The sequence below is a fragment of the Echiichthys vipera genome (assembly GCF_963691815.1).
Source record: "Echiichthys vipera genome assembly, chromosome: 16".
Lineage (NCBI taxonomy): Eukaryota > Metazoa > Chordata > Actinopteri > Perciformes > Trachinidae > Echiichthys > Echiichthys vipera.
Window position 1 is genome coordinate 12,975,289 of NC_139841.1, and position 25,396 is coordinate 13,000,684.

General features: G+C 40.4%; 1 protein-coding gene across 2 annotated transcripts in view; it reads left to right on the forward strand.

Moving 5' to 3' along the window:
* The window catches only part of palm2akap2 (PALM2 and AKAP2 fusion), a gene marked incomplete at its 3' end in the record, with an annotated part of 89,118 nt that overhangs the window by 17,860 nt on the left and 45,862 nt on the right, over nucleotides 1-25,396 (forward strand). Inside the window, exons 1-3 of one of the 2 annotated variants that reach the window (XM_083929415.1) lie at nucleotides 1,377-1,505; nucleotides 7,570-7,650; nucleotides 12,797-12,918. In XM_083929415.1, the coding sequence (XP_083785541.1) occupies nucleotides 12,806-12,918 (113 nt within the window). In that variant the 5' untranslated portion in view covers nucleotides 1,377-1,505; nucleotides 7,570-7,650; nucleotides 12,797-12,805. Of the gene's footprint in view, nucleotides 1-1,376; nucleotides 1,506-7,569; nucleotides 7,651-12,796; nucleotides 12,919-25,396 lie in introns of those variants that run through there. The other variant, XM_083929414.1, reaches the window with a different exon arrangement.

The following is a 25,396-nucleotide window of genomic DNA, read 5'->3' on the forward strand; positions in this document are numbered from 1 at the left end:
TCCAGCGCAGAGCTGGAGTACAAGGAACAAAAACACATGATCGTAGCTATATCCACCACTTCCAGATACATGCTAACATGCTAACAAACATCAAAAATAGACACACAGCTTATTGGGATGACATCAGCTGTAATACCACATCAGGCCAGGGGCATAAAGTGGTGGGGCAACAGCTCTTTCCCTACTTCCTAACCCCCCTACTTACAGCTCCCTTGCTATGCCCACACCCATCTTTGAACTCAGCCTGCATTTTGATCTCAACTACACACCTGTAAAGTTTCATGACTGTATCTTGCAGGGCTGTGGGGCTATCATGGTTACAAAATCTGTCCACAGACATATAAACACCTAGCGAAGTACTCAAAACAACCTCTGGGCTAGTGCTACAGTAGGTGTCTTATCTCCTGGACCACAGTTTGCCATGATGACACACACACACACACACACACACACACACACACACACACACACACACACACACTGTCATGAGGTGAAAAGCAATACCAGTGTTGCTGTCGCAGCTGGTAAAGATGCTAACCAAAGGGAAGCAGACAGTGCTTTCGGGTGCATTTCCGTCTCCTGTCTGAACCAGCCATGAGGCTCACACTTGTATGGCTGAATTCCTCAGATGATTCCTCTGGCCACACTGTTGTCTCACAGGTCAACCTGGAACAAGCAGCAGTGGTGGGTGCAAGGCCAGATCTAGAATTTCTCAATGAGGGAGACAAAGTAGATGTTCTTCCAGCCCCTTTTCATAGTTTTTGTTTGTTTGTTTGTATGTCTTTCATTTTTTATGTGGGGGAAACAAAGTACTAATCATAGCAGAGTATCTTTCCATGCTTAAAAATGTGTTCAGAGGTGGGACTTATGTCAGCCCGTATGTGATTGCTAAATGGGCTTCAGGAATTAGTTTTGAATATTTGGCAGAATGGGTGTTGCCGTCTACCAACTGAGCCGATTGGATCCTGGAGAGGCTGGAGTTGAGAGGTAACTTATGGGGATCGGGAGTGTGCTTGGGTCAAAGTCAATGCAAAGGGGGAAGAGGAGGAGTGGCTTGTTGGGTTGCAGGGGGTTGCAGGGGGTCTAGGGTGCGCAAGGCATTACGTGCCGTCTAAAATTAGCAGCAGCTGTCTTGGACCTACTGGACATTCTGGCGTGTCTGTGCGTGTGTACATGCCTGTGTGTGTGTGTGTGTGTGTGTGTGTGTGTGTGTGTGTGTGTGTGTGTGTGTGTGTGTGTGTGTGTGTGTGTGTGTGTGTGTGTGTGTGTGTGTGTGTGTGTGTGTGTGTGTGTGTGTGTGTGTGTGTGTGGGTGTGTGTGTGTGTGTGTGGTTAAGCAAGTGGGGTTAGGGTACACAGAGACTGGAGGCTGGAATGCTCTAGTGGGCACTGCTGGTGTTTAAATGATTGTCGTGACATTTGAGCTGAACTGGATAGTAAACAACGCAGAATGACAGGAGGGCAGAGAAATACTGTAAAGGGCAGAGAGTGTGACATGCAGCAAAGGTAATTTTAGCAGGTACAGCTATGAATGGAACACAATATTGCTCTCCTAATAACTCTGGTTTGCTGATAGCAGTGCAGTTTGTCGACTCGTGAAGCAGATGTCAGAAAATTGTAACATGTTTGTGTACGTCCATGTGATCCAAAGGTTTGCATAAGTGTGGCTCTCAAAATGGACATGATGAGTATAGTAACCACCTGCTGCTATTGCATGACAATGGCATGCAAGACATTTCAGCGATGTTGCTAAGGTTGCATGTATTGACACCACCATCGGCTGGGAAGTTACCAGGTTAGCGTTCTATTCATTTTGGACCTGACAAATTAGCATTGTCTGGGGGGGGGGGGCATCGCATTCATATAGTCAAGGCAACTCGACTGGACTAAGCGATCAGTTGTTTCGAACACTAAATATACTGTATGTATTATAGGTTTTGGCTCACAGTTCATACTATTATTCAAAGATCTTTCCAGCACAGTAAGTGCAGAATCAAACCCGTGACATTTCAAACCACAGGTCCATTTCAGTCTCTGTTCTCTAAGCATCCGGGTATGGCTGCACGCTGAATGGAAGATGATCTTCCCTGTGAGATGTCTCCGCTGGGTGTGTCGGCATGTGCAGAATGTGACCCATCTGATCCGCAGCTCGCTTCTGTTCGTAATATCAACACCAGCAGAACTTTTAAATCCAACCAAGTTACATCACCGCTTCACCACATTAAATTCATGTCATGTGACCGCATGCCGGGGGGTCTTAGAAATGCAGGATGCTGTTTATAGGCAGGTGCATGTTTGCATTCTGGTGCTTGCAATTCTGACACATTTGATTTTTACTGAAAGCTATCCAAACAGTATTATGGACATGTAATAAGAGTAAGATTCTTGTCAATTCCATCTAGTTTACATGCCAAGATTTGTGGCTGACACTAGTTCATTTAGTGTTGTTTATACCTTTGACCGCCATGCAGCAGTGTTGTCATCTATCTTAGGCCTTTTGACTGTTCTACTCCAACGCAACAAGAAATGCATACTGTAGAGTGATGTGTTCTTCACAGTGTTACAGCGGCCCTAATATCACAATATATTGAATCGTAATGATCGTATCGTAGAATCGTATCGACAGATTGATACACAGCCCTGCTAGTTACACTACGAAGAAAGGGATTCTTTTGTAAGTTTGTTTTTCTTTTAGTTAATTCTGGTATAACTTCATACTTCTTTTTGACTACTAATGCCAAAAAGAGTGAATTTGTTGAATTTAAATAACATATTTAACCCTTTTCACTTTCTGGTAAATGAAAACTCTTTGGTTGTTATTGTGTACAATTAATGAGAAATACATCTAGTAAACCATTTTTAGACTTTTGTACCTTTGATTCTGTGGGTTTACTCTTTTGAATGTCCCTCTGTGTATTACTGGTATGTCCCAAACTATTTTTATTCAGTTTTCTTTTATTGTCCAGAGAAGGCCGTTTGAAATCTTGTGGACTTGGACCTTGGTTTACCTGCTTGTAAATCTAATACTTTTTGTCTGTTTTGTCCCATTAACATGAGTACACGAGACCGACTCCAAAACAAGGGGTTATGTTCAGAGGACTTTTAGCCTCTTCAGTTCTGTCTTTTCTGGCATGAACAACACAGAAGAAGAGTGAAAGTTCATTGTGCTGAGTTTAAGTTTATAAGAAGTTTAATCAGATACACTAGGTTTTGACCCCTCTGTCATCTGCCAAAATGTTTAACCCCGGAGGATGAGAGGTTACTAAATTCTGTCCACACGACTTTTGGTTGACTTGGGATGCTAAGCAAACTGACGTGTGACACAATAAAAAGACGTTTTAAATATTATACACAGAATTTTATATTAGGGTCCAACTTTTTGGATGGTGTCAGCAGTAGTGGGGAAAAGTGATGTCCTCTCTATAAGAGCTTAAGCAGCAAGCCGAGTGGGGCCGAGCGCTCTGAGTCATTGAGTCAGAGTGTGGGAAGTCCTGAGTGTGTCGTCAAGAATGTCAGCATATTTTCCTGAGGAGGAGGATGTTGGAGTTCTCTGGGGGGGAAATACAGTACAGTGAGCAGAGCAGGGCTAGGGGTCTTTCTCCTGACAGTTCAACTGTACAAGGCTTTCCTCTTTTTACGAACCTAGCAGTTTCAGCTGCAAACACGCCTTTCAATCCTGTTCTCGCAGACAGTGAAAAGTCAGTCCGTGCTGCTAATTAATTTGCTGTTGTGATTGAGAAGTGATAGCTAGATTCATGAACTGACAATGAACAGGAACTCTATGACCCCAGGGAGTTGAAAAAGTCCTCCGCGGATAAACCCTTCCCTTCGTTCAAGCCATCGTTTCTATACTGTATGTCTGCAAAAATTTTTAAAAAGCACTTGAAATTTGTATTTTCCCCACATACACATACATTTATTGATCTCAATTTTATTTACATTTACATTACATACATTTACCTTTATCTTAATAATAAAAATAGTGATAATTATTATAGTTATTATATACAGTATTAATCCAGCAATCTTTTGCACACAGTGGCGATGAAAACCTTTCCAAAATAGTCGAAAATATTGTGTGAAGACATTGTTAAATTGGCATTTTGTTCAGGGGGGAACATTTTAAAGTTGGCTCCTTGTTCATGACCATTACTAAAACTAGAGCAGTATTTGATCTGACTCCCTTGACTCCCAGGAAGGAATTCCAAAGTAAAAAATGTTGACACCGCTTTTGGAACAACCGCACTAAACAAGCAGTACTACTGTATGAGTAAGAATGGCCTTATCCTCTGTCAGCACATTATGCGATACATGTTTTTAATTTCCAGCAGCTGATAACAATGGAGCAAGCAGCCATTCCCCTGCTGGAATCCTACAGGGATAATGGTCTAAACAACTTATGGACTTCTGTTCGGGAATATGTAGAGGAAAGACAATAAAACATTTTTTTTTTTTTTAAAGCATTAGGCTCTGTATTTCCCTTCCCTCCCTTCCTTCCTTGAGAAGAATGAAACTTTGATTTAATACTCATCAAGAAATAAATGAATACCTTTTTGAAATGTTATTGATTTGTGCTCCCCTGACGCATGTACTGTTATTGTTGTGGTTGTTATGCTATGTTATGTTAAACCATAAAATGTAAATTAAAAAAAACTTTAAAAGTAAAAAAAATAATAATAATTCTAGCAGCCACCAGCAGGATGAATTGTTCAGCCTAACACTCGAGCCATGACAAGTTAGATTGCGTTCGTACGACAGCACTACACCAATGCAACAGTGTTTGTCAGAGATATTGCTAACTACTGCTTCAGGTTTCAGAATTGTAGTACAGCTTCCACAGTGGCAATAATCGTCTTCTCCGTATCATTGCATTGTAAATGTACATTGGTGTTACTGAAAAATACCCTTCCATTGTATTCTGCAATATCTGTACTGAACATTTACTTGGATGCATGTGTTGTCTAGTGCAGTCGGTGTGTTGTGTTGTTATGTTGCATTGCGCTGCATAAATAGTGTGTAATAATGCCAGTGTCAGCTTTTTTCTTTTTTAAAACCAGACTACCCTCCTTTTGTTTTGTGTTTTTTTTCCACAGCCCTTTGTGGTGGGCATCCCCACTGCATCGCCTCATAAAATGAATGAGGAGTCTGTGTTATTTGCCGCAGAGCTATTGTCAGTGTGAAAGGCTCTCTAGGACAATTTAGCACCCGCTGATATATACTGTTATGTTTATTATACAATAGTGTGTTTTAAGCAGGGCCTTGCTATGATTGGGAATGCACACTGTTGATTTTGCGAATAGTGTCTACTGTCTGTGTGTACATATTTGTGCCTGTGACTGTGTTTGCTTTCGTGTGTTTCTGCGGATGCTTGTTTCCGTGTGTGTTTTGCCCATTCCTCGACCACATGTCCTCAACAGTCCTTGACATCTGGTGACCATACCTCTGCTCTGCTCTGACTGTACTTCATGAGCCATGGGAATGGCTGCTGTGTAGGCTGCTGCGGTGTGTGTGTGTGGGTGTACATGTGTGTGTGACGGAGAGAAAAAGAGAGAGAGATGACCTCAGGTTTTGTGCAGATGTTTTCACAGCCAGTGTGCAGCTTTGTATTGTGTTCTCCCAGCAACACTGATAAAGTCGAGTAGTTTTACTTATTTCATTCAGTCGTTGAGTGTATGTAAGGATTTTTCAGATTAGATGTTTTTGAATGTATTTTCATTTTTTCCTTCTGTGTTCCTAGGCATACAAAAATGGTGTCTGTATCTTCCAAAAGACACTTGGCACATGGTTTACCAGAAACAGGTCCTCTTTCAACCTAAATCCTCATCGTAACTAAACCTATTTAAGTCCTGGTACAAAAAAATTCACTCGGTCACTAACATAGCGGCGTATTTACATCTAGCTTGGGAATGTTGCCACAGACACGGATATTGTTATACTCAACAAAAAGGGTTGTTATTTTTCTAGTCAGAACAGGCTCTTCCAGAGAAAATGCTTGAGAGAGATGCTGACTCAACTAGAGTCCTTCAAAATAACAGAAATAAAATAGGTTTTCCTGTTTTCTATTCAATCAGTAACCATATGTTTCTACTATGGCATTCTGTTCAGCTCTGACCTTTCTGTTCTGCTATTCTGCACTCAGGTTTACTCTGTTTGAGAGGTGGTCTAAGGTTTATTCCGATTTTGGGGTTTTCCCTGATATATTCAGCCAACAGGAAATGTCCCAGAAATCCTTTTTCTTCTCCCACTGAGACGCACTCTCTCAGAGCCACATACACATCTACAGTCTCTCATGCCCTTCAGTCCCAACTGGGATCTGCTTTGTTTATATTCCCATGCATTTTCATCAGAGTTCAGTATTTCTTTTTTCCGCCCAGTTTCAAACCTCCCACTCACCACGTGCCCAGCCCAGCCTCCAAACATCAGCTTCATTCATCTCAACATGAAGTTAAGGACTGTTCTCCCCATCTCAAGTACAGCCTCTGCACCATTTAGAGGCTTCAAGGCCTAATCCATCCCCTTTAGATAGCCTGTGACCCCTGACCCCCCTCAAACCTCGATAAGCCCTGACTTCCGACCCCTCTAATACTTAATTTCTTTCCTGTTTATGCCAGCAGACCATTTTCCTCCCCGTCTCGGTCGGTGTAGTGGGGATTTACTGTTGTGCCCTAATAAGAGTTGAGCATTTGAATTTGTTACAGCCTGCTTATATATGTTGTACTCTGTAAGATTAACATTTACTATTTATTGCCTTTCTGTTACAATCCGTCAAAGAGTTAAAACAATGGTGATTGATCATACAATCCACTAATGAAAGCACTTCTACTTGCCTTTTTGCCAAGTATTCCAATCTACGTGTCTGTGGTGACATTCCCGGGCTAGATGTAAATAGGCATGTTAGTGACGCTGCTGAATGCGGTTGATCTGCTGGCCAAGATCGATATCGATATGCTGCATTCACTTGTAACTGAAAATCGGGAACTTCCAACTTCTGAGTCAGGCTTGTAGTAAGGGCAGAAGTGTAATAGGAACGTGTGTGTGTGTGTGTGTGTGTGTGTGTGTGTGTGTGTGTGTGTGTGTGTGTGTGTGTGTGTGTGTGTGTGTGTGTGTGTGTGTGTGTGTGTGTGTGTGTGTGTGTGTGTGTGTGTGTGTGACACTATGAGAACAAGCTCACCTGCAATTACATCTTGCCAAAGAGGCTGCTAGAAACAACTTAAATGTCTTATTTAATTAGTTTGCTGTATTGTTGAAATCATAGAAAGGGAGAAACTTGGATGTAGCTTCTGTCACATCACCCACAAAGTAGCCTAAACAAAGACTTGGGCAGTATACTGTATAAGAAGCCATTAAGTCTCTGCTCACCTTTAAATTGAATGTATGAAAACCTTAATTGGCCCGAAGGGATCTTGTCTTCCCGATGATGAGCATTAACATTAAAACATTCAATCAATACACCAATTTTTTTTTTTTTCACTGCCCGCCAATAAAAACAACTTTATGAAACTGCTCACACTACAAGTATGTGGTGTTCTGATCTTCCTCTCTTCGTTTTTTTTTTTTTTTTGTCTTCCAGGAAAAGCGAAAACGGCAAACTGAGATTGAAGACAAAAGAAGCCAGCTTGATGACCTGGTGCTACAACTACAGCATCTCAAGGTTGGTTTGTTTGTGTGTGTTCCACAGTAAGTTAGCAATTATAATGTACGGGGGAGCGATAATAAAGTAGCTGTTTATTCTACCGAATTGCAAAAAGTCTGGGCTACTATGTGTGACTTGAGAGAACAGTTAGTTTAGGGTCAGATATTGAGTTCAGTGTTTGATTAGAATGAGGTCCATGTTGAGGTGAAGGTTAGACGTCAGGAGATGAATGGAGCCATCACAAGAAGGTGTGTGACTGTCATTCCTTTCTCACTCAATCCCTCTTTCCCTTATTTCCTGAGCACAGTTCTTACCTTGACCCTAAATGTCGTAGAGGGTTAAAGACACACAGTGTGCTCTCATGTGCCTTCCTTTAGAGCTTTGTTCTCGTCCTGCATACTGCTTTTACATGTACATGCATGTGTTTATTTATTTGCGTGTAAGGATAAATGTGTTTCTGGCTGACAGGTAGTGGTTCATTCCATCGAAACGTCCAAATCTCAAGGGAGACTCTTTCCCTTGGCCAAGCAGGGCAGGCTTGGCTGTTTTCCTCTATCCAGAAAAAAAAACACTCAAATCCAAACACACATAAACATATCCCCTCCCTAATAATCACTGCCAGCTGCTACTGGTAAGCCAAGATTGTGTTTTAACAAAACATTGATTTGACATCCAAGTGCGTAATGTTCTGATCATATTTTTTAGAATGTAATGCGAGTGAGAAAATCTGACAATAACATCAGCTATGCTGGTGATGGCTCAGAGGACTTGTTCGGAAAAATCCTGCAGCTCTAAACACTGTACAGATGCAAGGTGGGTGGGGAAACATCTGCGGGTACCCATTATACTACAAATATGTATGGTAGCCAGCTTTAATATTTGCAATAAAAATACATTCCATTCTCTAATTAGAGCCTTTAAACACACTTGGCATGAATGAGTCCTATATTAAATAAGTTTGATTCCTACATGTGGGCATTTCCAGCATTAAACACCCACTTACGGAAATATGGACAAAAGAGAAACATTGATTAAAGCCATGCGTGTATTTGGTGTACAACCAATAATGAAGGTTGAGCTGTAGTACATAGGTTTTATCACAGTCTTGGGTGCAGATTTCTACAGTCTGAGACCCAGCTGAAAAACATACAGTACATTCAAAGAAATCACAGTCCGGTTAGTTTAACTGACCCGGCCACCACTCCCTGGCTTTGAACCTGAAAAATGAATCATTTGCAATTAGAAATTTTCTATCAATTAATACATTTGCCATGTGTGTCCATCTAATTCTGCTTGTGTCTGTTTTCTTTCCCTCTTTTTTGACCTGATGCGGGTTACTCTGCATGGAAAGAAATAATAATAATAATAATAACTGCTGACATTTCAAACCACCGCAGGTGCTAGGCTTTTTACTGGCTTGTGTTGTTTTAGTCAATCAATGCTGCATTGCAAAAGCCCCCAGGGAAGTCAATATAAAGTAATTACATGCACGTATTTTCATACAGCTTGTTTTCTTACTCTGTCTCTGGCTTAAAATGATGGAACCAATATCCAGTAAACAAAAGCTTCTCCATTTGCTGTTTTTAAACACAGTAGTTATTGATTGTTATTTTGGGGCATGTTATTTTGGGGCATTTTTATGCCTTTATTAGATAGCTGGCAATAGAGAGATGACATGAAGTGAGGCAAAAGAGAGGAGGAATGATGTGCAACAGTTCACCGTATGGGGATTATCCTCCAGGCCACCGGATCGCCACACTTGGCAGCTACTTCCCGCTGCACTGTAAATTTTATTGAGCTTTTTTTTTTTTTTTAAATCAATGTGAACCAAAGGTGAATTAAGATCTAAGTTTGAAAATCTCAAAAAAAAAAAAAAAAAGTCAACTCCTTCAGTCTCTATTGTACTTCATATGCACCTGAGAGAAAAATGAAAAGTAAGACATGTCACCTAAATGTGCCCTAACCCAAATATGTTAGTGCTTTGTGCTCTCATCCACTGTGCTAAACAGGGAAACGGATTCCTTACAGAGCCAGTGGTACTGCTCTGTTTAGTTTCCCTGCATACAACACCAGCAGGCTTGAACTCCAGATGTAATCAGCATCTGGTCACACAGTCCCATTTAATGGCCATTACCTCTGAGTGCCACACAGCCAGGCAGCATGAAGTGGGCTTTGTAGTCCCCTCTCCAGAGACGTAGTGGCCTGGGAGAGGAAATGGAGACTGGAGCCCAGAGATTTGATAAGAACCTTCTTTGGCCGCATGATTCAAGCCCTCTCAGAATGGAGGCGTTGATCTGAGTCTGAGACCATGTAAACATCGCAATGATTTCAGAGTCCTGAGCCCGGTCTCCTCAGTATATGTTGGATTTCCTCTCTGATAGTTATGTATATTGGTGATTTGCTTGATCTGTTTAGATTTTCAGTTTTAAATTAATAAATGAATCCTTATAAACAGCCCCCAAACCTTCCCTTTTAAGCGTCCACCTCAGAGCGGTTGTGTGTCAGAGCTCAACAGGAAATGGAAAGTCTATTAAACAGCGTGAGAGAGAGAAGACTGGTTCTCACAGGGTCAATTATCCTGCACAACTTTATTCAATACTGTGTTGTTGACTGCCGAAGCGGTACAGAAAAACTTTATTTACACGTAATGTTACTTCTTTTTACAATAGAACTTTATTAATAAAATGCCACAGGGAGGTCAGAGGTCAAGGTCAGACACAGAACAGCATCGTCCTCTGGGTAAATGACGGTTTCTTTGCCTCACGAACAGAATATTGCTTTGGTCTGTGATTTGTGGGGTCACACTTAAAAGATGCAAAATAAGAAATCTAACAACGTGGATGGGTAACACTAGCTGGGGCTGATAGCACCAGTCAGTTTGACATTAAAGTAAGTTCAATACCAGATTTTGTTGCATTTTGTATCACCTTAATTTAACCAGGAATGATATATTTCTGGTTTATTTAGTTACAGACTTTGCACAGGTTTTTTTTTTTATCTCAGTGATTTAGCAGATGACAAAATGAGCAACCTTAACATTTCCAAAAGGTGTGACAGGGAACACTAACCCTCGCGACCTACAGACATTTGAGGGTATTGCATTTTTCTCGATGTGTATGTATTAATTCAATGGTTTAATTAGATTTTGGAAAGGCAAGTTGACAAATAGGTTGTGCAACTTGAGTTTTATTCAAAATATTGCTGTCCGACCGCTCTGAATACGTGATGCTACATGAGGTTAGCTTGGCTGTGTGGCTGGGTCGTAGCCACACATGCACACACACACACACACACACACACACAAACAAACAAATAATCCAGCTGCCACATTCTGACAGCAGGTGGTAAAATGCTTTGGAATAATATCTGCGGAGCCCATTGTGTGGCATTTGTCAGTGTGTGTGTGTGTGTGTGTGTGTGTGTGTGTGTGTGTGTATGTGTATGTGTATGTGTATGTGTATGTGTGTGTGTGTGTGTGAGTGTGTGTGTGTGTGTGTGTGTGTGTGTGTATTGTTAATTGTCAGCTCTACGACCTAGAGCCAAGCAACGGTTTGACAGCAAACAGCCAAAGGTGAAGCTAAGTGTTCCCGCTCGACTCTGTTGTGGTAACAAAACAGAGCTCCAGACAGAGACAAGACATTAGAGACACAAACACACGACTCAGGCATTCATCTCTCAAACATTAGAGAAAAGCAGTGACCCCTGTGTGAGGAGATGACTGGGACCTTCAGCCTTGTGTATATAATGCGCCATGATGCAAACAATTAGTTCAGTGATCTAATGTGAGGCCCCATTGAGAAAGAACTTTTTATTAACATAAACATTGTGCTTTGCAAATGACTTTACCAGACACATCAGATGTGTGTGTTCAAATGTGTTTTGGAGAGAAAGCTGCAGACTGAGCTGCTAGGTTAAAGGTCCCATTTTATGCTAATTTTCAGGTTCATACTTTTATTTTGGGGTTTTACTAGAACATGTTTTCATGCTTTAATGCTCAAAAAACACTTTTTTTTCTCATACTGTCTGTCTGAATATACTTTTTTGGTATTCACCCTCTGTCTGAAACGCTCCATTTTAGCGCCTGACAAAGTCTGCTTTGATTAGTTAGCGTTTCTAGGTCTTCTGTATGTGTTCTCAGAGTCTCTGCACCGTTAATGCGGCTGGGGAAGGACAGCAAGTTAGCAGCACTTTCTACCTGTATAAAATATAGTTGTGACATCACAAGTAAACAGACATCCTGTTTACAGTTTCTGAAGACTCTTCAGAGTGTTTTGATTCATTCACATTATTTAGACTTTGACCTGCTTTATAATAAAAAAAAAAGAAATGGAAATCTCACTTTTTACAATATGGGACCTTTAAATGTCAATGGTCCAAGCCAAATCGCCACAGTTTCTCTTGCTTATTAACACCACAGAAGTCCATTAAAACAAAAGAGGAAAGAGGTATTGTAAGACAGTTGTTGAGATGGACAGCAAAATGAGAAAAGTGCACAACGCTCAGATGAATTTGTTTTATCCAATGAACTGCAGTTAAGTCAAATCTAATAGAAAAGCAGATGTGTCCCTAATTAAAGCACAAAGCAGATTCTTTGGAATTCAAGGGAAACACATTGGTTAAAGTTCAAAGAAAACATTTAAGGAATGAAGAAAAACAGCTTTTGGGTGAACAACTAAGTAGGAGTTCTACAGCAACAGAAATGTCAGCCTATATGTAAATATAAGTAACAAGATAACTTGCTATACATCTCTAATTACTGTATTTCTCTTGGCTCCATGTTTAGCAAAGAGTGTGTTTCCTGTGAGTAACAGCTGAGTTTACAGTGTCAGTGTTATGTAAAAACTGTGTGCATGTGTGGGCATTCGTGTTTACTTATTTGTTGTAGCTGTGCTTGGCAGTCAGCTCACAAATCTCTCTCTAATGTCTTTCCATAATGGAGGACAACTGGCTGTTAATGATGTCTAAGAATATCACAACCGGGCTAGGAAGTGCTATTTGAAGAGTGTTATGGTAGATCCTTACGGTCTGATGGGGTAGAGTCTTTTTCTAACTGTGAGATGTAGTTTGAGAAGCTCCTCGGCTCCTCGCGTTCACTGTCGAGCTGAGGAGTATGGCTGCCAGGATATGTAACATCATGTAACATCGTATTTTGTTCCCCCCTCAGTCCAAAGCCATGCGAGAGAGATGGCTCCTCCAGGGGATGGGAGCAGAGGAAGAGGAGGTGCGACGGAAACAGCTGGAACAGGATGAAGAACAAGGGAAGAGGCTGGAAGACATAATACATAGGTACATTAATGGACACCACAGTGACACTTGCTTTGGACTTTGTTTAGTTTCCACGCCAATTGTTGGCACTGCGGATCAGACATGACATTCTGAGTAACACGTTCATACCAAATCCTATGCAAAGTTATGCACATAAATTTGTACAAAAAAACACGCTGGCAGACATTAGGATCGGACCGGAAGTCAACATGTGTGGAACCGGAAGTGAAACACACAAAACAACGTCACGTGTCCGATTTTAGCCAACAAAAGGTTAGGAATGAAAAACACTTTGTTAGGATTAGAAAAAAGACTGTGGATTGGTTTAGTGCGGACGGGAATTGAACCCCACTCCCCTGGCTTAAAGTCCTGTGTTTTAGGAGTAATACATCTGTTTTTGTTACTACACATCTGTTTCTCTATCCAGCACCGTGTAGTATGTTGAGATATTTCCTAAAATAGCAATAATATCCTCTGTTTGGCTTTCCCTCCGGTCTTAAATCTAGTCATCAGCCTATCCACACTGAAAAAAAACAACTTTACTACATCAGTAACATACAGCATGTACTGCACACAAATCAAGGACACTAGATAGATTTAATAAACACTGAGGACATCAACAATGGCATTCTTTATTTACATCAGCCATATCTGAAGCGTCAAACCAGTGTCCAATTATAGAGCTCTAATTTTGTGCGACCATATTTGGCGCAACACAAACACACTCATAGTGTACAGTGGTTACAATATGCACACACACACACATACTGTAACTCAAAAAGTCTTGGCGGTGTGGGATTCTGCAGGGCAGTGCTGGAATCTAGCAGTTCTCTAATCTTTGAGCAAAACTCTACATTTTTCTTGTGCCCTGGTGTGAAAACACCAAGAGCTACTGTACACATCTTACAGATACGACAAGAGCCGACAAGGAATGAAGACAGAGAAGGATAGATGAAGAGAGTTAAAAAAAGGGAGATACAGTATTATAGAGAATGAGAGCTACAGGCAAACGTATAAAGCAGCAGCAGAAAGATACCAGAAAGGGCGTAATTGCCAGAGGAAGAGAGTGAGATATTGGGAAGGTTGAAAAAAGGTGGGGGAAAAAAGAGAGTGATGTGATTCTGTGAGCACTTCCTGCGTTTGTGTGTCTGGGAGGAGCTTCCTGAAATCCCATCAAGCATTGCTGTGAGACAGTCACTTATTCCCCAATAAGGTTGTGGCATGAGATCATCCTAGCTATGAATAAAGTGCCAGCCAGCTTTGCTTTGTGTACTTAGCTATAAGTTTTCCATTTGCAGGGTGTGAGAATTGAGCGGAGGCTGCAGCTTGTCTTCTCCGAGACAGGAGAAGCATTTTTTGGGTCACTTTTTAAAAAATATATATAGTTTTAGGAGCTGCGTTCCCACTTCATCTTTCTGTTTGCATGTCATCATGTATTCATGTACTGAAAAAGATGTTTGGAAAGCCCTGCAAAAATCCTTCTGCTTGAAATACGTATGCGTGGGCAATAATGACCTTAAAAGTTTATACAAAGTATTGGAAATTAAGGCAAAAAGAAGTGGGAAAAAGGAAAACCTTCCCTTTTTTTCCCTGGTGTGTCTTTAGCGCAAGACAAACCGCAAGAACAGCATACCTACAGCGGTAGAAACAGCACCGTACTGCAAGGGAATGAGCAAGGCAGAGGGAGAGAAGTTAATCAACCAACATGCAGATTTTTTTTTTTCATAGTTTATGTATTCGATAGAGATCAGAGCATGCTCAGAAAATGAGGCTTGGGGTCAATTTGGCATCAGCGAGCCAGGCGTACGCTCCCCCTTTCTTCATCTATCAAATCTCTGCATGAAAGAGACTCTGTTAGCCAGCAGCTACTGTAGCTTATCATTAGCGGCCAGAATAACATCAACAGCATACACCGTCACAGACACCAGGATAACATTCGCTCTTGTGCAGACTGAACAGCGGTTGAATGGTCAAAGAGAGAGCATTGTAGACCAAAGTACAGTTGCGACGGTGGAGCTGTTTCATGTGAATCACTTCATTCAGCCGCTGTTGAATAGACTTGTTGTCCGGTTCTCTTTTCAAAGAGGAGATATTTTAGTTTGTGGTTTTTTTGTTACTTTCGAAAGCAATCAAAACTACAAAGATGACTCGTGTCATGTGTTTTCGGTCTGGTTTCACTTTTTGTCACCAAATTCTCAAGTAAAACTGAATTTAAAAAAAAACGTACAAATACCACATAAAACTAAAGTGTCATGATGCACAAACACGGAAGCCGGTCATCATTAACTAGAAAAATGTCTCACTTTCCCTGTAAGTGTTTGGTGGATGCTTTGTGATACGACTAAGGTTATCACGATATAAGAATTTAAAACTTCGATACAATACTAGTATAAAACAAACAACTCAATATTTCTTTTGATTCCATGGCAAAAGAGGAAAAAAAGGATTATTTTTCAATTTTCTCTCTTTAACAGCCTGCATACAGTGAAAAAAATGACTGAGCACATATCAACACATGTACTAATGTTTATGGTAATATACATCATTATTAATATTCTTAAATGTTAAATGACCTACTGGATAGATCTAATATATGTCGTTTTTATTGCATTTAGTATGTTTTATTTTGTATCTAATGTGGCTTCACTTGTAAACACAGGCCCAATTGATTTTCAACATTTGTCCCTTTTTGTTTCATCTGTTTTTCCTTGAGTTGAGAAATCTGATTGTAGATCTGCTTTTTAACAGCTTTGGTATCAGTTATATCTAAATTATATCATCCGTCATTTTAAAAATGATCCACACTCAAACACTGTATGGTACATAATATCCTCCACAAACCCAAAGGATTGGATAACCAGCGTTTCTTGTTTCTATTGCACGTTTATACATAAGCAATGGAGCGGACGCAATTCTCAAGCAATTAGCAATGTGGACCAGGGTCTCAGATGTATGCTGAAAAATTGCTTTAAGAGGAGGCCAGCTGTCTGGGAGGAAATTCTCGAGGTTTTCAGAAAACAATCTATTCCAGTGGGGGAAATAAAGTCACAGAGCATGTGTGTGGGAGTCTAAGGAGTGCCTTCAGTCACACAAACGGTGAACGAAAAACCCCTTAACAAAACTGTTTTACACAAATAACGATAAAACATCAATCTTAGGAGAGGAAAACTTTGGAAATAATGAATGAAATGAACATCATTCAGTTGGGTATGATGTCCTGCTGCGAAGGACAAATTTGTAGATGTCAGATGTTTTGAACAGGACGCTGATAGACAGCTCACGCCTGTGTGTGTATGTTTGTGCATTTCAGGCGGAGGGCATGGCATCTATAATTAGATGACTCTGTGGGACATCATCCCAGAATATCAGAACAACCATTCCAATACAGATAGGGACAGAGGTGAATGGTGAGTGTTAAAGGGTAGTGTGTTTGGGATCTTAAAGTGATTTTCCGGCGCAAAATCATCCCATGGTCTTTTTCGGCACTTACATACATCAAATAAGCCATCGTGACAGTTTGTGTAGGAACTATTAACGGAGAAATCCGGGAGAGTCATGGCTAAGACTAATTAGCTCGGGGCATTACGGTGAAGGCATTAAAATGGCTTTTTTAACCAGTAGCATTATAAGAGTCCCTACACATAAAACGCAGCACCAATGGGCTCTTTAAAAACACAATTTATACAAAGAATAAGGCTATAATAAGCCAAACAAAAGCACTTCTACTTAGTGATGTTATGCTCAAGTCTGCTTGCTCGACTCAGCATTGATCTCTATGAAGCGGGAGTGTTGCGGGACACTGTTTCGATCTCTGCTTTACAATCACGTGACCACTGCGAACGAGGCCTCGTTATGTCACGGAGCAGGTTTTTCAGGCATTTCTTTCGGATGCGGTTCTGACAGACAGCCAGAAGAGTGACATCTTCTGGCAGCTGTATCAATTTGGTTCACTGGGTCATGAAGCTTTGATTTCACCAACACTAGCGTATTTGGGCATCCGGTGCAGAAACGATAGAAAGTGTTAAAAAAAAAGAGAATAGAAAAAGAAAAAAAATACTATTTATACAAAGACTGAGGCTATAATAAGCCAAGCAAAAACACTTTTACTACCAAGGCTTCAGGTAACAAAAGTTTAAAATATCCCCACATAGCTGAGGGTACAGCAGAGCATAATTTTGCTTCTTCCCTAAAGAGATTCCGCCATGCAACTAAAACACTTCCCTTTTATCTGGTGGACCAAACAACCCCAAATCGGTACATACCATTATAATCAGCAAAGATTGGTGTTTACCTATTATTCTACAAATATGCATCAAACAGAGTTAACAAGCTACCTAGAAGAAATATTAATACATCAGGCCTTACAGTTAACATACATGAATGGACATATGCCACTACATTCACAGTACATGTTTAAATACAGATAATTCATTTTGCGAAGATGCACCTGTGCCATTTGCGAACTCACCCAAAATCAGCTCGTACAGCGTCAGAAGTTGTACTTTTATAACAGCAGCTAAGCAAACGCTGATCACATATTTTCTCAACATAGATGTTATGCCCAAGCCTTAGACTTTTAGGTTTGATGAATATTTTACTGCAATAAAACTGAATTTTCTCGCGACTGAATCATTGAACAAATGAATGAAATGCGAGGGAAAAAGTTTGGTGCGGTTTAACAGTATGCCTAAAACACACGTAAAGTAAACACGTGACGCATAACAAAGTCTATGGCAATGGAGGAACATGCATTTTATGTAAACACCTCCATTAGTTATTAAAACTGCATGTAATGGTTCAGTTCGGCCACAATGATACAGGCGTCACATGGGCAATGCTGTGTGTGTGTGTGTGTGTGTGTGTGTGTGTGTGTGTGTGTGTGTGTGTGCGTGTGTGCGTGTGTGCGTGTGTGCGTGTGTGCGTCTGTGTGTGTGAGAATTAAGCTATAATTATGTATAAACCTGGATTTTCATGTAAGCTACACCTACCTCTCCACCTATAAACATCTCTAAACTACTGTAGATGCCACTGTCTTGTAACTAAAAGCACAGAAGCTCTGTCCTTCCCACTTTTATGGCTGCTAAGCTAATAACTCATGCGCTGGTGGACATTTTATAGACAGAAAGTGACAAAAAACAAAGGCAGCAGCTCTTTTATAGATGCTGGTATTGCTTCATGCACTGGTGGAGACATAAACAAGAGGGGAAGAAAGATGGGGAACAGCTGTATCTGTCTAAGGAGAAAAACTGTATTTAAATGCATGAAGAAGAATGAAGAACAAAAAAAAAACATACAAGGACATAAGGACAACAGAAGTATCTTTGTGGGGTGTTGTGAGTGCTGGCTGGTGTTGACCTTAAACTGGAAGTCACATTAAGTGAAAAAATGAAGAGTGCAATCTTTGTACAGGCTACTTTATTTAAATACCTTAGGCTGTTGAGCCTGGAGGGGGGGGGGGTAGACCAAAAAAAGAGATTGGAAATAAAGGCAGTTTGTGAGGTAGTTTCTCTCCCTCTGTTGTAGCCCAAATTGAGGAGCACACATAGTGACAGAGCGATGAAGAAATAGCAGCCATTGTGTTCGGGGAAAAGACGCTTACATTGCAGAGCCTGGAGAACAAACAGACAGAATGAGAGAGCGTGGCAGCAGCAGTGGTAGTTTAACAGATATCCCTATCATTACATGGACAGGCAAAGTAAACAGAGAGAGGGATACAGCAGCAAAGGCCCTTTCACAATGTGGCACTGACCCGACCCGGGCTGTACCCACAATCCAGGCTAATTTTGGATTATTGCTCGTTTCATGTTACACAGACAGCCCCTTGCAGATGTAGCCATCATTGTAGGGGAGCAATGCGGTTTGGGAGATTTAGGAGAAGTCATGTTATGTCTTCTCAAGGAATCAGAAAGTGTACTCTCATTTAATTTTCATTCATTTAATATTATTTCTCATTTGCATTTCAGGTATTTAAAGTGCAGTTATATTTTTGCAGAGTTGATAAAGATGAGCCTGTTCATTTGCGATAATGTAAACTTCAGCTTTATGTATTTATCTATACATATATATCTATCTATACATATATATATATATATATATATATATATATATATATATATATATATATATATATACGGTATATACATAGATATATATACGGTATATATATATATATATATATACATGTACTTAGAGAGCATGTATTTCGAATGTAGTCATTCCAATCTATTTCACTATATTAGTAGGGACTGTGACTAGGTTTAAATCCATATAATAGCTTCCTGTTGTCTCTGCTGGTTGCCTGGCAACTTCAAGGTGACAACAAGTGTTACCATCTGACAAAGGAAGCCTTACGGTAACCCTAGATTTGCAAAAACTTTAGCTAGATTTGCAACAACCTATACCTAACCTTAACTATCTAACGATGTGTTGTATGCTGTATAAAAAAGGACATAGCCTCTACGTCAAGGTCTGTTCTCTCAACTTGATCCAATCGTACTGGCCTACGAGAGTCGCCATCATTTCTGACTTTAACTCCGCCTCATTTCCTCTTACCAAAAAAGAGCATTGATGTGACATTGGACGAGGGAGATACGTTCATCTGGCTAAAATATACCTTTGAGGTGAAGGGAGGGCCAGCGGTTAGCTGTCACTCAAGAGGCCACGCCCCTAATTATTCATTTATTTATTACGTCCAATAAAATAAAAACTAGCCTGGTACAATCCCACGTCAGTGTTGTCATGGATATGTGACCTAAATATACAGACTAGAATATGTTTTCTTACCAGGACTTAAATAGGTTTAATTATGCTGTGAAAAAGGCCTGTTTAACATGGGAGTCAATGAGAAATTGCTCTATTATGAAACCTGCCCCTATTGGCCACTCAACGAACTGCAGTTTTTGGCACTTCCTTATTAGATCAACCAGTGGAGGAGGCTTAATCTAACCTTAACTTTTCAAGGTCAGTGACTAACCTTGTCCATCTCGTGAGAGTTTCGCAGCATCTAAACATGACCCCATTTCCTGCTATGTCAAGTTTTCGTGCTAAGCCTCTGCTGGAGCTTCATTACACAAAATGTTAAACTATTCCTTTATATTTATTAGTATCGTATCGTATGTATTAGTATCTCTGTTTTCCTCTTTATTGAGGCTATGTGTGCTAAGACTATTAATCTTAATTTCCCTGCTTAACCGCGCTGCAGCAGTGACCTTCATTCTCAGGAGATCAATAAAGGTTAATCTAATCTTATCTTCCTATCAATCAGTCACCAGACCAGAAAACCTCTGTTCTAAACGTGCTGAAGAAACAAATGGAGTCCGTACAGTAGGATACATGAGATCCAAGGCAGTCTGGCAACAGCAAACTATACTTATTGCAGCAAGCCCATTGAACTGCCTTGTATCATGTTACATAACGTTCTAAGAATATTTGTCTTTTTCTTCACAGAAGCAGTGTGAGAGCACATGGTTTTTAACTGACCAGTAAAGCGTGAGGCAGTCCTCATTCCTGAGCTTGTCAACATTTCAGAAACTATTTTAGATAGAGCTGATTGCAACTGCAGTGAAACCAACTGTATGCACCTTAACTGTACCGATCAAAACTGCTCCAATGTCCAGAATAAGCCACTAAATGTGACATTGTTAAGACAAAGATGTTAGGGTAGACTGGATTGAAGAACACAACCATGATTCATGTTTGGATCCAATGCAGCCTCCTGTTTCATTTAAGTTTTAAACCACAGTCCCAAATTACATTAAACTCGGAGTAATAACACACTTGCTGCATGTTCCACATCTCTGAAAACCAAAAACATTTAGCATTTGGGATCTATCATGATGTCAAAACAAATCTTGTCAAGCACAATAGGTTGTGTATACAGAGGAATGAAAACATACTCCATCATGGCCAGTTGTTGAAGAAAAAAACACAAAAATCGTATCATTCCTTGGGGACACTGGAGTGTTTGTGATCTGGCTTTTATCCTTGCGCACTCTGCTTTTGAGCCTATTTTACAGACTTATAATTTAAGCCTATTAAACTGTTGCTCTCATTTAATGTCAACTACATGGTTTAAATCACAGTAAATTCCCTGGACAACTTTTTTGCTGAACCTGAATTGCATAATATCCTTAGGGTGCATTTGGATTTGAAGCTATAGCTTTATTTTTCTTCATGTAAGAGCAATATATCATGATTGTGACATAGGGTTATCGACTAACATAAATTGTAAGTGATAATTTGTGAGACATTTATCTGATTTTGAATAAATCCTAACTCAATAAAAATGAATATAAGTTATATTCAGCATTAAGTCATGGAACTTAATGCTTAACTACTTCTAATGGGGTATTTCTGGTGTATAGATTAGTATCCATTCTGCTTGCCTTGTATTGTTACCCACAGCACAGCCTGTAATTTGCTTTGTTGTACCCTTTAAACTGTAAACAATGGAACAGATGATGACTTGGGACAGGAGATAGGAAGAGATATATTGTGTGTGAGCCAAGGACAGTAAGTCTTTCATGACAAAAGAAAGAACAAAGTACTGTACGCGCTCCTCGTGTCACTCTTTACATCCTGTTTATGATCTGAAAGACAGATCAACACTTTGGACAGAAACAGGAAGAAACAGACCACTGCAATACAGCAAATAAATCTCTATATGCGTCAATGCATGTATTGGAGGATGGTTAGGGACACATTGTACACAGATGATGCTCCTTTGATCATTGACTTTGACTGAGTTTGTGCTGTTGTGTGTGAAGCAATGTGATGTTTTATTCCACTAAACTTGCAATGTGAAAACAGTAACTTTAGTTAGGACTATGATGAGGCCTCACTAGTGACTTTTTTGTTTAGCTTCACCATGGTTCATTGAGCTGGTCATTGATTTTGAATGTGTCTGCGATTGACTGTGATATGAGATGTGATGCATCTTCACAAATCAGCACTGCTTTTATTTGAAACCATTAATGTAATCGCATCTGTAAGAGGCTAGTGCTCGAAAAACTGGTGAAACGGAGTCACGTGCACAAGGGTGCATTCGTCAAAAATCACTAAAGCTGCTATAAAAATACTGGGAAAGTGTCAAAACGCTCAATCCACAGAGAAATACACACAATCAGTTTTCAGAAACTGTAACTTTAAATGAGCTGCCAGGACTTCTGTAGTATATATAGATACAAGTGCCGCTTCAGTGTCGTTACAGTCTTTCCCCAGCTGCAATGACGGCGGAGACGGCGAGAGCGCAGGTGCGGAACAACCAGAAATGCTGACAAATCAGAGCAGAGTGGGCTAAAAATGATGTGTGTGTTTTAGACAGAGGGTGAGTACAGGTATATTCAGACAGACAGTATGAGAAAAATAATGTGTTTTTGAGCATTAAAGCATGTAAACATGTTCTAGTAGAAATACAAGTTATACAAGTATGAACCTGATAAAATGAAATGAAAAGAGCATAATACGGGACCTTAAATTGGACTAATCGACATGTTGAGGGTGACAGGAAAATTAAGCAGAGAAAGAAAAAAGAAAGAGTCAACATGTAACTGCCTTGCACAGATTTAAACTTCAGCTTCCTCCCTTCATGGACTGCTTTTAAAAGCTATGACCCACTGAGACTTACCTCCATCAATCAGGTTGTTTCGTTCTCCAAGGAGTTAAGCGTCTTGGAATTACAGTAGAAAAACTCCAAGAGTTGTACCTTGAAAGCTCCGAACACACAGCAAACATACAGTATCAAGTCTAAATACACAATGTGGTTAGAGTTCCTCTCTTATTTTGTCAGACTCTGTGTGCACACGGACACATGTGCACATGCACAAACACATACACATCTACCACACATCTTCCTCCTTCTGTATGATGTGGGTAAGCGGTTGCTGCCCACCCAAGCATATCCATGGCAACAGGCCTGCGGTTAGTTGACGGGGCGGGACAGTGACATCACTGGTCCCTTTTAGGATTTGCCACAGAGATAGTAACGCTGCCAGACAAAAAAGTATAAAGAGAGGACAAGGAGGAAGTAAAGGGGAAGGAGGGACGTTGTGAGGTCATGGCCCTCTCGTTCACACAAACATAACCCACTCTGCAGTTTAGACAGCCTTATAAATTTCAAGTTGATAGATGTCTGGTTTTGCAAGTCTAGACATTTTTATACACATAGCTGTTTATACAATATAATATGTAACAGTGTACTTACTGACAATAAGAGGAATAAAGCTGGTAGACATTTAAACATCTGGTGATAGGTAAGACACATGTCCCTTTGTGGAGATTTGCAAACTCCATTGATAATAGGGTTTTATACCAAAGGAAAGGCAAGAAACAATCCATCCATCATGTATTTCTTCTCTTCCTGTGCTCACAGCTTTGATCATGTTTGAGGTTTGATCACTAGAGGGTGCCAGACACAAACATGACCAGTGCCAGGATGTTTCTCTTTGCACTGCACATAAGCTAAAGACCATAGAGGCTAGAGGAGTGCTGACACATAAACTAATCCAGTCAACTAGTCCTGTAAAAAATGTTGCCTGACACTGACAGGTGTTGATCAAATTTTTGTGGATCGCATTATGATGTATATATTATTTGTGTACTGTGAATGTTCAACTCTTTGCCTTCCTCCTTTTGTACACAATTAGTTTATACCTTACTGCCCACCCTTATCTACCTACCATATCCACTTGCTGTCGGGTGAAAACCCTGTACGTCCAAAACTTTTGGACAATTTTTCAGGAATGTGAGGTTTCCTGACAGTTTTAGGATCCAATGGTGTTACAAGATTTAGTCACAAGCTCTTTTTAAAATATTTTTCATTGGTTAAAACTGTATTAAACTTTACCCAGATCGGATATGGGCTCCGATATTGGATCCAGTCATTTCTTTTTTTATTAATATCCTACACAGAAAGTTAATTAAGCTATTGTTTATTGTTGATAAATAATATTAAGTACATTTCAGTGGAAGCTGCTGGTCCTTCAAAGAGGGTAAGCTCATTTCAGGCCTTCAATCTTGCCTACATCATAGTTGTGTTTGTTTATTTATATGTAAATTCTACCCTTCGTTCCTTTTTCAAGAAAATGATCTGTGACCTTGTCGTACCAACCAGGAATCTTTTCCAGGGACTTGAACAGTGTCCTCTCAATTGCCAGCAGAGCTAGGCTGCTTAAACGGCTTTGGCCCAGCTGGAGCTGCTGCGCCAGGCTACTGTGAAGTGTGACCGCGTGATCGTGACGGGGGAGAAGCTCCGCAGCTGCTGGTTGGGGAAAGAATCCGCAGAGAGTTGGGCAGAGAGTCACCAAACACAACGCTAGTTGTTTTTAACAGAGACAAAGTCGCTGGGGATCGGTAAAGTCTCCGGATTGGAATATGTTCCGCTGGATGTTTATTCTTCAAGATCGCTGATTCGCTCATTTAGCTGTCAATCAAAAAAGGATTCCGCCTCAGACAGCTCATCCAATCATCATGCAGAAGCCGAGCGTCCGGGCCAGCCCACTGTCCCATAAACCCCCAGAGACGCTGAGTGTCCAATGGGCGGGACAAAGCCAAGCATTTATCCAATGACCGTCTAGTTTCACTGCAGTGGAACAACCCACTCTACGCTTCCCCATTGAAGTCAATGTTGAGCTTAGCGTCTGACTGTGTACAGTGCTGTGGTGCTGTGGGGATGAATGAGAAGGAAGTTGCGCTGGTTACCTGTGATAAGTAGCTGATTCTGAACAAAAGATGAAGGCTTTCTGGCGCATATTTAGTCAATGAAATGAAATGTACACACAGCAGTACATATTTCACCACTTTTTTTTGTTGACATTTTAGGGGAAGCTGAGCTTCCCTTGCAGTCTTAGAGCAATTGCCATTTATATCTGTGTTAATTTGTTAAATTTTTTAACAAGGCTAAATGTTTATGTCAGGCCTGATGCCTTCACTCACATGTCAAGGTATATGGTTCATTCATTCAACAGTAGTATCGGATCGGTATCGGATCGGTATTGGGTATCGGGTATCCGGTATTGGGTATCGGCCGATACGCTCAGCAGGTATCGGTATCGGATTGGATAGCAAAAAACTGGATCGTGCATCTCTATATTAAACCCAAACACAGAAGAAGAATGACCAATAGCACTTATGTATGCCTTCATAAATTGAAAAAATAAAAATGCCAAAATATTGAGATACAAGGTTTCTTTCAGACAGCGGCGATACCCTTTTTTACCAGCTGTCTTACCTGCTCAACATTTTGTTGTAGTGGATAAACTCATTACTGTAGGTATCACAGACACAGTGCGAGTCCCTACTGTGATATGAGAGTGATTTTTCATTAGCTCTGACAGGTCATACTTATAGTTAGAGAGGATTTAAATTACATCCAAAATGTTTTCATGATATTTGGTTGAGTGTTACAAGCAATAGACAAGGATGTATGCACAATAGACGCTGATAACTACAGGTATAATGCTGTACCTGTAGTTGTGGTGATGTAATAGGATGAGAAACCTGC